Source organism: Humulus lupulus, chromosome 6, assembly GCF_963169125.1.
Source record: "Humulus lupulus chromosome 6, drHumLupu1.1, whole genome shotgun sequence".
NCBI classification, from domain to species: domain Eukaryota; kingdom Viridiplantae; phylum Streptophyta; class Magnoliopsida; order Rosales; family Cannabaceae; genus Humulus; species Humulus lupulus.
Window position 1 is genome coordinate 46,589,421 of NC_084798.1, and position 13,776 is coordinate 46,603,196.

General features: G+C 38.0%; 1 protein-coding gene across 2 annotated transcripts; it reads right to left on the reverse strand.

Annotated features, from left to right (window-relative positions):
* Nucleotides 1–422: 422 nt before the first annotated feature.
* On the reverse strand, nt 423–12,874 carry LOC133782134 (thiamine biosynthetic bifunctional enzyme TH1, chloroplastic). 2 transcript variants are annotated; one of them, XM_062221340.1, is made up of 10 exons: nt 12,719–12,874; nt 12,040–12,327; nt 11,841–11,915; nt 5,238–5,313; nt 5,062–5,137; nt 3,070–3,204; nt 2,551–2,615; nt 2,337–2,464; nt 1,577–1,833; nt 423–1,140 (listed from the first exon to the last, which is right to left on the reverse strand). In XM_062221340.1, the coding sequence occupies exons 1-10, from the start codon at nt 12,782–12,784 to the stop codon at nt 612–614; spliced, it is 1,695 nt and encodes a 564-aa protein (XP_062077324.1). In that variant the 5' UTR covers nt 12,785–12,874; the 3' UTR covers nt 423–611. The 2 variants fall into 2 exon arrangements, with proteins under 2 accessions (XP_062077324.1, XP_062077323.1); XM_062221339.1 differs by having other exon boundaries at nt 12,040–12,352; nt 12,719–12,856.
* Nucleotides 12,875–13,776: the final 902 nt, after the last annotated feature.

A 13,776-nucleotide genomic window follows, 5' to 3' on the forward strand; every position in this document is an offset into this window, starting at 1 on the left:
TCTTGGTGCCTATTTTGTTTGCACGTCATTTATTTACATGGTTGAAGATTATAATATAAAAATTCAACCATGTTTTCTTAAAATTTAACCCACAAAAGAAGGTATTCCTTAAATTTCATTGCCTTTTTTTTAATATATTTTTCAATAGTTGTTCTTGTTTTGTATGTCTGCATTTCCCTCCGTAATTAGACGATGATTAAATAGGCCACATTGCTACTTTACTTTTAAGGGAACTTAATTGTTATATTTTATAATTCAACAAGTTTTTATCATGCTAAAAATCCATGTTTGAAACTACTCAGCTTTTTTTTTTTTTTTATATTCGATCCACTCAATCATGCTCGACAATTACAGATCCAAGGGCTCTTCGTAATTCTAATGCTTTAAAAGTGAAGGAGCAATGAATCAAAGAAAGTCCATAGTTACTCATATTTAAATCTATTTTTCTTTTATTAGCAAAAGTAAATTAAAACATCAACTTTTCTTTAATTAAATGAGAACAGCTTACAAAAATTAAAATAAAACAATTGCCTCCAAGAAACGACAACAAAATAGAATAGAATCAATGAAATCAAATGATCATGCTTTTACAGTAACAAAACATTTGATTATCACTTCACAGACGTTGCCTCCTTTAGCAATGAATGCAGCTTCTTAGTCTCTGTCATAACACATTCTCTGTCGAACAAAGCTGAAACAACAGCAACCCCCTTCAACTGTGGCTCGTTAATTTCCATCACCGAACGTGCATTTGAAATCCCGATACCACCAATGGCAACAACAGGTAGCTTAGAAGCCATACAAACATTTTTCAACCCATCCAACCCAACAGTAATATTGTTTTCCTTAGTATTAGTTGGAAATACACCACCACATCCTATATAATCAGCACCGTCAACCCATGCTCGTTCAGCATGTTCTGGGGTCTTGCACGATACACCAATGATTTTTTCAGGGCCTAATAGATCACGAGCAACACAAACAGGCATGTCAGATTGTCCAACATGCACCCCATCAGCATCACAAGCTAGAGCAACATCAACACGGTCATTTATTAGAAAAGGCACTCCGTGTGAGCGACATATTTCGAGACATGATTTGGCTGCTTCTACAAAATCACGTGTTTCAATGTCTTTCTCCCTGCAAACACAATTAACAAAAATTGTCCGTAAACAAAAATTTTGTTTAAAAGCAACTTTGTGAGCAGGCTACCCTAGAGAATTTAAAAGCTCTTGGAGGAAAGCAATCATACTACAAAAGTTAATAGATGATCTTTTAATTAGACATGTTAAGAGTTTGGCTTCGTGACAAACTAGCGGTTAACCACACAAGAAGAATAAGAAACAGTAATTACAGGTGCCAAACAGCCGTCATTGAAAGAAATTTGTGATATTTATTAACTCCAGAATAAATGAGCATGAGCCTATGGACTGAACTAAAACGTGTACTAGAATTATTTGCATGACATGTACCATATAATAGGGAAATGGAAGTAATAATACATAACAAGCTCAGAAGTAAACACCAGTGTGTAAAAATTAAGACATTAGACTTGAGCAAAGCAACAGCAGCAAACCTCAGTTGAACAATGGTAGCACCTCCTTCTACGGCAGCTTTAACGGCGTCTGAAATAGAATGGCCCCATGTTTTATTCATTCTTGAATCAGTAACAGCATACAAGAACAAGTCACTTGGATCAAATCCTTTCTCCCTATAATTGTTGTGAATGTTTCTCTTAAGCCTCAGAAAGTGATCAAAGGGGCCTTGGGGGCCATTTCCAATGACAAGGTCCCTGCTATAATCCAAGGAAGCTTCAATATAGTGTTTAGCTGCCTGTCAAAATCATGATAATTAAGAGGTATGCAAATCATGCAACTTTTATTTTAAGTTTTTCAAAAGACTTTGTTGATCCAACCAAAAGTCAACCAGTGTGGGTCGCTTTAATACATCCTAGGTATTAAGTAACCCAAAAATGGCATCTTCTTCCCACCTGTGTTGACCTGCTTAGCCCTTGATAATAGAAGAGTAAAATGTAGCCAACTTTTGAATTTGAAATTCAAGGCTCTTTATCTGCTGTCCTTATTACCGCTCATCTAATAGTTTTAAGTATAAATTTATGTTTATTAGCCTTATTTTGTAAACCCTTGACTTTTTCCTCACAAGATAATATCAGTTGTTCTCATATTTCAGAATTTCTTCTTTTTTTTTTTGGTTCATCTCTTAAGCTGTTGTCTCTGGCCTATAAATTACTGTGTAACTACTGGATCAATATAGAGATTAATTTATCACATGTATCTATTATTCTTTATAAAATTTACTCAAATTACATATATCACCTTAACTGCTTGAAGCATTGAATAACCTTTGGCCAGCTCAGCTGCTATGCATGAAGCCAAACTGCACCCGGTGCCATGAGTATTACGAGTCTTTATGCGCAAGGAGTGCAGTTCAAAGATGTTTTTACCTACAATAAGCACATTTTTATCAGAAAATATTCCCTATAATATGAAGAAAACATCACTGCTGAATTTTGATTTAAAACATACATACCATCGTAGAAAATATCAATAGCATCCAACGAATCAGGAAGGTCACCCCCTTTGACGAGAACATTTCTGAAAAGACAGACAAATTAATTATAACACTACTATAGATTTGTTTATTTCCTTAATTATTTAGTATTTTTTTATTTTTATTTTATTGTTCATTTTATATAAGAAACACAGATTGTACTAATAAGAGATGATTATATATCATCTCATTTACAACCAAAATAGACACTAGTAGACCAATATTTAGTATACATTTGCTTATTTTATTTTATTTGCCGCACTACTATTTAGTATACATTTTTTTATTTTATTGTTCATTTTATATAAGAAACACAGATTGTACTAATAAGAGATGATTATATATCATCTCATTTACAACCAAAAAAGACACTAGTAGACCAATATAGTCCAATACAAAAAAGCAGACTATCACATACAACTGCAGACTACCACACGACACAAGAAATTAAATAATATTAATATTGCTTGAAAACTAAGCTCTAAAGTATTGACTAACCGTGGGCCCATATCATGTAATGCTTTGGCAGCAGTATGCATATCACCTACTGTTTCAAGTTTCGGACCACCAAGTAAAGCTGATGCCTCTTTCAAATTTGGGGTTACAATGTCAGCCATAGGAAGAAGCTGCTCTCTATAAGGAGTAATTATAAAAACAAAGTTAGTGAGAAGGGAAAGAAAAAAAAATAGTAAACTATTAGTTAAATAAGATGCATGCAAGATGAAAGAAATGTATGATTTATACATATATATATATACGTATACAAATATATATGTATATACTTGGAAATAGCACATGTGAAAAGAAAATAAAAGGCTACCAATGAGTGCATCACGTCCTTGGGATGTAGGGAGAAAACCCAAAAAACTAGTGATGTAGGAATTGTAATGTAAGGTTTAGGAAGAAATCTATGTAATTCCTTATCCAAAAGCAAAGATATGACACTAGTGTGTGGACCAACTAAATATTGCTCAGAAGGAAAAAAATTAGTGAGTTGTGTTTCTAGTGGGTGGATATTCAATCAAGTATATGGATGAAAAGAATATATGAAATGATTAAAATGGATTGCTTTAATTTTAAACGTTCTTTTTTAAAAGTAAAAATAAAAATCTAAGCTCCCTGCGTAACTCAAGAAACTACAGCAATTAATATAGAGGTGTCCAAGAGGGACTTGAACTTCAGACTATGTGGGAGCAAACCACATGTTTGACCATTTAACCACCCAAGAAGAATTGCTTTGATTTACTTTATATATTAATTCAGTATTACGTAAACTGTAAATAAATAAATAAATAAAATTAAGAATTATGATGGTACTTGGTTTTGTGAGATGTGACAACTCGCCTACCTTGGAGGAAATGAACTGTATTTAAAGTACCAAAGGGGCAACCATGCTAAACAATATAATAACTTCAATACTAAGCATCAATACAAAATGATTCAATGTGAAGATTTCAAAGGACTATTGTTTGCTGATTTAGCAAGAGATTGGAGTTTTTTGTTGTAAACTACTAGACTCTAATTTTCTATCAAACTTACTTCTATTTTTTTACCCATGATACAAGTTCAGTTTTTTTTTCAACCATGCTAAACAATATAATAACATCAATACTAAGCATCAATACAAAATGATTCAATGTGAAGATTTCAAAGGACTTTTGTTTGCTGATTTAGCAAGAGATTGGAGTTTTTTGTTGTAAACTACTAGACTCTAATTTTCTATCAAACTTACTTCTATTTTTTTACCCATGATACAAGTTTAGTTTTTTTCTCAAGATATATATATATATATAGATGCATTCTTAATGGTTACTACCCATAGATAGTTACTTTAATATGAACCATTAAATTAAGATCAATGGTCCAGATTTATAGTTGTTAATTAATAATTCAAAAAAAAAATTTAATTTTTTTCAAATTTTTGGAAGAGTAACTTGATGAAAAAAATATATTTTTTATGAAAATATAATATTGCAAACTTTTCATTTTTCAAATGCATGTCAATTTCTAAATATAGTTAGTGTCTCTCATTGGTTGGAAACAACATTAATTATGGCAAAATAAAATAACTAAATTCGAAATTAACGTAGAAAAAAAATATTTACCTGTTGTTGACTTGCTATACCAAGCCACTATGTCGCCATATCATCATAATTGTTAGTACTCATCTATGAGTAGTAACCATTGAGAAGTCTTCTATATATATATATATATAAATTAATCTTTTTGAAAGGTAACAAATCAGTGACAAATCACAAATTTTGAATAATGAATCAAACAAGGTTTCTTCATTGCACCAACTATTCAAATCCTACAACAACACTTTTTGGGTTTCCTCCTTGCTTCTCAAGCCTGTGATGCACACAATGCTTGGATGGTAATCAGCACCAAACACGTCATAAGCTAAGTAATTGTACCAATTTGCAATTCTTCCTGACAGAAAACAAGCATCAACCTCTAAAGCAAGATAATGAGGTTAGCTTAGCATACCTAAACACTGCAAGAACGGAAGGAGCAGCTAAAACATCTCCACTTGTAGACACCATTACAGGGTCAACCACTAAACCTGCCTTCGGTAATATTACCAAGTGAACTCAAATGCTGGTAGAATTATTATAAGAAGCCCAAACAAAAAGCACACATTTTATGTCAACACAAAAACATACCTTGAACTGGAAAATCCTTAAGACTCTGATGAAGGACCTTTACTATACCAATAGAAGGTAGCATACCTGTTTTCACCTAATTATACATTACAATTCATTTAGAATTAATTTTTACCAGCAATATTGTCTATTGATAAAGAAACATTGTTTCAAATAGTTAATTTCATAAAAAGAATAATTCATAAGCATATTTTGGGTTAAGGTAAAAAGCTCAATATATACCCTCGATTTTCATAAACGACCAAAAAAAAAAAGAAGAAAATCTCCTTAGATACAAAATCAATACATATTCCTTCTTTTGTCTACTCCGGTCAAAATTGGCATACAAGATGACAGCACTACCATAAATAAAAACTTGTAACCAAACAAATACAACCCAAAAAAAAATTGTAGTGGGTGAAAAAAAAAAAAGAATGAGTGAAATTTGTATTATTTTGTTAATTCAATGGAATAATTTAGTCTACTATGAAAACTAAGGGTTGAATTGAAAATTTCACCAACAAGGAGAAGTTAACATCATAGAAAACTCACATTTGAAAAGGATGTATGTAATCAAAATAAGGAGATAAAATGTAATGGTATATTAAGAACTCTATTAATAGCATTTTGCAATATGCTTACAACACAATGAAAGAAATATCAATTTGATTCAAGACAAGAACATGTATTTGAAGACCATTACACTGTGCTATAAATTATCTCGAAACATAATGGATAGATATCATTTTCTGGATGAAACATTATTCCTTTTATCACAACAATATTTATCCCTTCGTGTAACATTGCTGATAGACCACCTCTGACTTTTGTCTACGCGCGCAGGGGTAGGAAAGGTAACAGTGGGGAGGCTGTAGGGGATAGTTAGTTGAGGAGGTTAGCATTCTGTTATGTGAGTGGTGCTATTGTGTAATAGAGTGTAGGGTACCAGCTGATGTACTGAGATATAAGGAGGAGAGGAACTCATTTAGAGGTGTGGAGTATTTGGTTGTGGGAGAGAACAAGGCTCTCGAATTTCCTAGCTATCAATACAGAAAATTCATCATTCCTTCATATATTTCTATGTTTAACTAACCAGTGTGCAGGTATACTCTACCAAAGTGGTATCAGAGCATCATCCATAATGAGACCCAAGCAGCAATTGCAAATGGAGGTATTAGATGAGAAATTGGAAGTTGTCCAATTGGAGTTTACGAGAGGCTTGACAGAAATTCGAACGGAGTTCCAGCAACTGCCGAAGGAGATTGAATCTCTCAAATCGGAAGTTCAGCGGCTACTGGCGATTGAGAAGAAGATGGACTTCATTGTTGCTCATCTTGCTTAGATGTGGCAAGCTACGGGGAAGCCGACGAAGGATTTGACGGCAGCAAGTGCAAATCGCCAACGATGTGCGGTTGAAGGGGAGGTTTCATCGCAGCCCACTCCGATTTCACCTGCAATCCCAGCTCCCCCAGGGATTTCGACTTCACCAGCGACAGATCATACACCATCACCACTGATGGTTTTGCCGAACTCAGGGTTCACGACCCAAGGATATGGGATGGATTTTCGGCCACCTTGGATGGAACTTCCGCTATTTTCTGGTGAAAATCCTGACGGGTGGATTTACAGAGCCGAGAGGTATTTCCTGCTGACCAGGTTGTCGGAATCGCAAATGTTGGAGGCAGCAGTGGTCGGGTTGGAAGGTGATGCCCTGACATGGTTTCAGTGGGAGAATCAAAGGAGGCCTGTAACGTCCTGGGCGACTCTCAAGCAGAGGATTCTTCTCCGTTTCCGGGCTGTTCCAGTCGAGTCGGTCTCGGAGGAGTTTATGTCTGTGGTTCAAACCACTTCCGTCAAGGACTACCGCCTCCGATGGGAGGCATTGGCTTCGCGGGTGCCGGATGTGCCCGAGCACATATTGGAAGGGAGCTTCGTGAAGGGTCTCAAAGAGGAGATTAAGGGTGTTTTACATATTTTGCAGCCCATCGGCTTGGTCCAAATCGTGGAAACAACCCAAAGGATTGAAGAGGGGCACCAACTCTTTGCAATGGGCCAGGGCTCAAAGGTCTCGAGTGCTAAGACACATATCAGTCCGATTACACCAGGTCGAGTTGTACCGAACCCGTTCAGCGCCAGATTGTTGCAGCCAGTTCCAGCCACTACCTCGGTTTTTTCCACGGGATCAAGCACAGGAGTCTCAAAAGCAGTGAAGTCTGCACCATTCCGCCGATTGACAGAGGCAGAGTATCAAGATAAGAAGGCAAGGGGGGTTTGTTTCAAGTGTGACAAGAAGTTTTCCGTGGGCATGAGTGTGAACAAAAGTCGCTTCAAGTGATGTTAACTATGCATGAGGAGGAGTTCGTTTCACCATCGGAATCACCACCACCAACCCCCGATTCCCAGGAAGCCTTGGGGTCGAAGGAGACTTTGGCTACTTTGCCCTTGAACTCCCTAGTGGGAATTTCATCTGCCCACACAATGATACTGGCTGGTCACATTAGGCAGCAACCAGTCACTGTATTAATGGACAGTGGAGCTACTCATAATTTTATTTCCATGGATGTGGTGACAACTACAGGTATCCCTATTTAATCCAACGACATGTTACGGTATTCTTTTGGGGACGGGAGGGAAGGTAAGGACCGAAGGAATTTGTGCTCAAGTTGAATTGGATTTGGGCGCATTGAGGGTAGTCACAGATTTTTTGCCATTGGAGTTAGGAGGTGCGGATGTGATATTGGGCATTAAGTGGCTTGAGACCTTGGGAAATATGCAAGTTAATTGGAAAACAATGGTTATGCGCTTTGAGATGGCAGAGCTTGGGTTACTTTACAAGGAGATCCAAGTTTATGCAAGTACCCTATATTATTAAAGGCGATGATTCATACCGTGGAACATGAGGGCATGGAGTTTTGGGTCCAATTGGGGGCTGTGAGGCTCCAAGAAGCGAGTGGGCAGCAAGAGTATTCGCAGCCTGTGGCAAATTTACTTCAACGGTACAGCAATGCGTTTGACACGCCGGCTGGTTTACACCTCGTAGAGTCCGAGAGCATTCCATTACTTTGAGGGAAGGAGTGGGGCCTATTTCGGTGAGACCCTATCGGTATGCACAAGTACAAAAGGATGAAATTGAGCGACTAGTAAAGGAGATGATTCAGGCAGGGATTATTCGGCCAAGTACAAACCCTTTCTCTAGCCCAGTTATGTTAGGCAAGAAGAAAGATGGGAGCTGGCGATTTTGTGTTGATTACCGAGCACTTAATAGGGAAACGGTGGCGGATAAGTTTCCTATTCCAGTGATCGATGAATTGTTGGATGAACTTCATGGTGCACAAGTGTTTTCTAAGCTGGATTTGAAATTGGGGTACCATCAAATTCGGGTTGCTGCTCGGGACATCGAAAAGACAGCCTTTCGAACACATGAGGGTCACTACGAGTTTTTGGTCATGCCTTTTGGCCTCACAAATGCCCTAGCCACGTTCCAAGGCCTCATGAATGAGGTCTTTCGGGAATTCCTAAGGAAATTTGTCTTGGTGTTTTTCGACGATATTCTTATTTATTGCTCATCTTTGGCGGAACACTTAAGTCATCTTGAGTTGGTTTTGAAGAAGTTGCATCATCATGGCTTATATGCCAATAGGAAGAAGTGTTTATTCGCCCAAGCTCGTATAGAATTTCTTGGCCATGTCATTTCAGCTCAAGGAGTGGCAGCGGATCCGAGTAAGCTCGAGGCGATGAGAAACTGGCCTGTTCCAAAGTTGATTAAGGAACTGAGGGGGTTCCTAGGACTCACAGGATACTCAGGAAATTCGTCAAAGGATATGGACATATTGCTAGGCCTCTGACAGACCAATTGAAAAAGGATGCCGTCGGCTGGACTTCGGATGCTCATGAGGCGTCATTCAGCTCAAGGAGACCATGTGTCACGTGCCCGTTTTAGCCTTACCAGATTTTTCTGTACCGTTTGTGTTGGAGGCCGATGCTTCGGGGTCGGGGTTGGGCGATGTTCTGATGCAAAACCAGAGGCCAGCAGCCTTTTACAGTCAAGTTTTGTGTCCACGGGCTAGAACCAAATCGATTTATGAGCGGGAGTTAATGGCGATTGTGTTAGCTATCCAAAAATGGCGACCATACTTATTGAGGCGTAAGTTTTTGGTCAGAACAGATCAAAAGAGTCTTAAGTACCTCCTAGAGCAAAGACTAGTTGCCACGGAACGCCAGAAATGGCTCACCAAGCTACTTGGTTACGACTTTGATATACAATACCGACTCGGATTGGAAAATAAAGCGGCTGACGCTTTGTCGAGGGTGTACAGTGAGGGCTTTTCGGCTGCTATCTCCATCCCTAGTGTGTTATCTATGACTGATCTACAGGCACACATTGCGTCGGACCCAGCCTTGTCTAAAGTGGTTCGGGATTTGGAGAAAGGATAGGACGGTGGGGGATATTCCTAGGTCCAAGGCTGTTTAAACTTCAAGGGCAGAGTAGTACTTCCAGCCACCTCTCCATTCATACCATTGCTTCTTCAAGAATATCACAGCACTAAGGTGGAGGACATTCAGAAGTTTTCAAGACTTTTCAGCGAATGGCAGCGGATTTGTACTTATCGGGGATGTGAAAAGATGTCCAAAAATTTGTCGCAACATGTGCGGTTTGCCAACAAAGCAATTATATGGCTCAGTCCCCCGTGGGATTGCTGCAGCCCCTCCCTATTCCGAAGCAAGTTTGGGAGGATATTTCATTAGATTTTATAGAAGGTTTACCAATCTTGAATGGATTTGATACGATTCTGGTGGTAGTGGATCGTTTGACAAAGTATGGGCATTTCATTGCACTGAGGCATCCATTCACAGCAGTTACGGTGGCTGAAATTTTTGTCAAAGAAATAGTCAAGTTGCATGGTATTCCTCGCTCCATTGTGTCGGCTAGAGACAAGATTTTTTTGAGCCTTTTTTGGAAAGAGTTATTCCGTTTGCAAGGTACACTTCTTAAATATAGCACAGCATATCACCCTCAATCCGATGGGCAAACGGAAGTAGTTAATCGTTGTTTGGAAACATACCTCCGCTGTTTTGTGAGTACCAAGCCCAAGCAGTGGTCTAGGTGGCTCTCGTGGGCTGAGTATTGGTATAACAAAGCTTTCCACTCGTCAGCGGGTATGACACCATTTAAGGCCTTGTATCACCGTGACCCTCCTCCTCTTGTTCATTTTGAGGTTGCAAGCACTCCGGTTTCTGCAGTCAACCAGAATTTGCGGGATCGGGATGACATGCTCAGTTTGCGTAAGCAAAACTTGCACCGAGCTTAGCAAAAGATGAAGATTCAAGCCGACCGCAAGCGACAAGATGCTCAGTTTGAGGTGGGCGATTTGGTTTATGTCAAGCTCAGGCCATATAGGCAGAGGACAGTAGCAAAAAGATTGAACGAGAAGTTGGCACTCGCTATTTTGGACCCTTTCCAATCACAGCCAAAATAGGTGCAACAGCTTATCGACTTCAGCTTCCACCTGATGCTTCGATCCACCCGGTGTTTCATGTTTCCATGCTCAAAGCTGCTCTCGGTCCGAACCAGCAGGCTACTGTGCTCCCTCCTGGGTTGTCCGTGGATTTGGAGTGGTCTTTAGAGCCAGAGGCTATGTTGGGAGTTAGGCCAGTTACGCACAAGGCAGCACCATAGGCACTAATCAAATGGGCGCACCATAGGCACTAATCAAATGGGCACACCTACCAGCTTTTGAGGCAACATGGGAAGATTTTCAGGTTATCCAAGATCAATTTCCCAATTTCCACCTTGAGGACAAGGTGAGACTTCTGGCTGGTGGTATTGATAGACCACCTCTGACTTTTGTCTACACGCGCAGGGGTAGGAAAGGTAACAGTGGGGAGGCTGTAGGGGATAGTTAGTTGAGGAGGTTAGCATTCTGTTATGTGAGTGGTGCTATTGTGTAATAGAGTGTAGGGTACCAGCTGAGGTTCTGAGATATAAGGAGGAGAGAAACTCATTTAGGGGTGTGGAGTATTTGGTAGGGTGTAACCCTTGTGGGAGAGAACTAGGCTCTCGAATTTCCTAGCTATCAATACAGAAAATTCATCATTCCTTCTTATATTTCTCTGTTTAACTAACCAGTGTGCAGGTATACTCTACCAATTGCACAACACATTAATAAAGCTTGACAAACTCCCAAGGATTTGTGAGCTATGAATTCTATAGACCAAACATCCTTAATAACAAGCAAGATGATGTGGCTCTCCATTAACATTTGTGAGAATTGAAGATTTTGTACTATTATAATACCCTAAGAACATGATGATAATTTCGACACCGAACTCTTGCTAGTTTTCAAGGCTTCTTGTAAATACAATATTTACCTTCACAAAGCACATCCAGACAATAGGTAAATCAAAATATATCTGATTTTCAGTACCATGATTCATTAAGGTCATCAATCAACTTCATAATCATATAAGACTAGTTTAATAACCTTTACTAAGCCATTGAAGAAAAATAAGTTAATAATACAAGCTCATGACCAAGATTTCACATAATGTGGACAAGAAAAACAAATTACTAAGAGCACTCTTAAGTCTAAGCTAATATCCACACCAATCATAAAGTCAGCTTACCACATCAACTTGCATATCAGATAGCACAGACTTCAACTGTTTGGCAACAAATTCCTCGGGCACAATGTTAACACCCTGGCAATCAAAACAAACATCAGAAATTAGATAATTAAAATACCAACCGAACTTCTTTCTCTTTCATCTTCCTTAGATGCCAAACAGAGAGTAAGTCATCTGAAGGACAACATCAAATAGCAACCTGAACACCAACAGTGTTTTGAGCAGTGACAGATGTTATAACTGTAGAACAATAAACACCACGTGCAGCACAAGCCTTAAGATCAGCTTGGATTCCGGCACCGGCCCCTGAGTCGGAGCCGGCCACAGTCAATACATGGGGAACTCTTATCCCAGTGGGGTCCTTTGTCACTGAACCACTTTCTCTTTGCATCTCCGCACAAATGTGAACCTGTTTATGTTGGCTGGTTCTTGAATTCACCACAAAATAGCTTAACCCTTTGGATTGCCGGAATCCTTGGGGCAGAACCTGACATGGGTCAAAAAGAAAAAAACTAAAGGGCAAGGTAACTTTGAATTTTTTCGGGTAAACAAATGAAATTTTAAACTTGATTCCTTCCTCATATATATGAATAAACTTCATTCTCGCATTTTCTCAGGAGCCAAACATGCAATGTTCAACAGTACAATACAGCTTCAAATATGAAACATTTTTTAAGAACAAATTCTGACCTACCTAGGTTGCAGAGATAACGGCTTAATAAATAAATAAATAAGTTCTATTAAAAAAAGTAAAACAATTTGAATTGAGAATTGAGCCGGAATTCTTCAACTTAATATTATTTTTATTATTATATTCGACATTGGTTTATTTATTTTCTCGGAAACCAAACAGCAAGAGTTAGAGAAGAGATGTTTACTTTGATGAAGGAAACGGAGGCGTAGGAGATGGAGTTGGAGGCGGAAAGAACTTGGGCATAGGCCATGAAAGTTAAGCTGCTACACAAACATGAAAATGTTGAAGGTCTGCAAATGGCTAAGGCTGATAGTGTATATGTTATGAAAATATATATATTGTCTGAATCGAAACAGTAAAAGACTAGTCAAGTCTATTCAAAATATACAATTACACAAGATTGATTAAAAAATACAAATAATAGAAGTAGAAGATAATAAAAAATTAAACTCTAATCACAAGAAACAAATAAATAAATAGTATTTGTAACAAAAAAAAAAGTATTACAACTCTAAATAAGAAATACAAATAAATATAAAAGAAGAATAAGAGAATGAAAAGCAATAAAATAAAAGGAAAGAACAATAACAATAAACAAAAAAATCTCTCACTCACAAAACAAAAGTGAAGAGTATCATTGATCACCAATTTGTTGAAACATTTGTCCAAAAGCTTATTACCCCATAACTCAAGTACTAAGTGATCTCTCTATTTTGGAATAGCTTTCTGGAATTATCAAGTCTCTAAAGGCTCTGATTGGTAATGAATTTGGATACAATTTTATCAACGTGAAAACTTAAAGTACATGGGGCCCACAAAAATCTCTTATTGGTAAGTTATTTTTTGAAACAAAATCCAAATTAAGATTTTAATTTTGTGTTGTAAGGTAGAAAACAAGGATTTCACGTTTTCTTCGTTTTTTGAAATTTTCTTCCAAAATCTTAAAATCAATATCCTAATCTTCACTTTTTCTCTGCTTTCCTCCTCTACACCAATCACAGATTCAGTTTTTTAAAACTCAAAAACAGTTTACTGACATTAAACTAATCACATTTTCATAAACATGTTTTAAGTCACTAAATTCAGATTTTCATTTCAGAATCCCAGTTTTCAAAAATACAGTTTTCTAATCGCAAACCAATCAGACCCTTCAATTTTTGGTCAATCAGCCACACTGGCCACGACCAGTAGTATCAGTGGTCTCTGTCCCCAGGCCACAGCCACCAACATCTTTAGCCGCGA

What these genes read in the sequence shown, in the direction of transcription:
- LOC133782134 (XM_062221339.1), bottom strand. Translation starts at nt 12,777, where the DNA reads ATGCCCAAGTTCTTTCCGCCTCCAACTCCATCTCCTACGCCTCCGTTT. An exon ending in TCCGTTCTTGCAGTGTTTAG is followed by an intron (nt 3,205 to 5,061) that starts GTATGCTAAGCT and finishes TACTCCTTATAG; the next exon opens with AGAGCAGCTTCTTCCTATGG. An exon ending in TATTGATATTTTCTACGATG is followed by an intron (nt 2,465 to 2,550) that starts GTATGTATGTTT and finishes TGCTTATTGTAG; the next exon opens with GTAAAAACATCTTTGAACTG.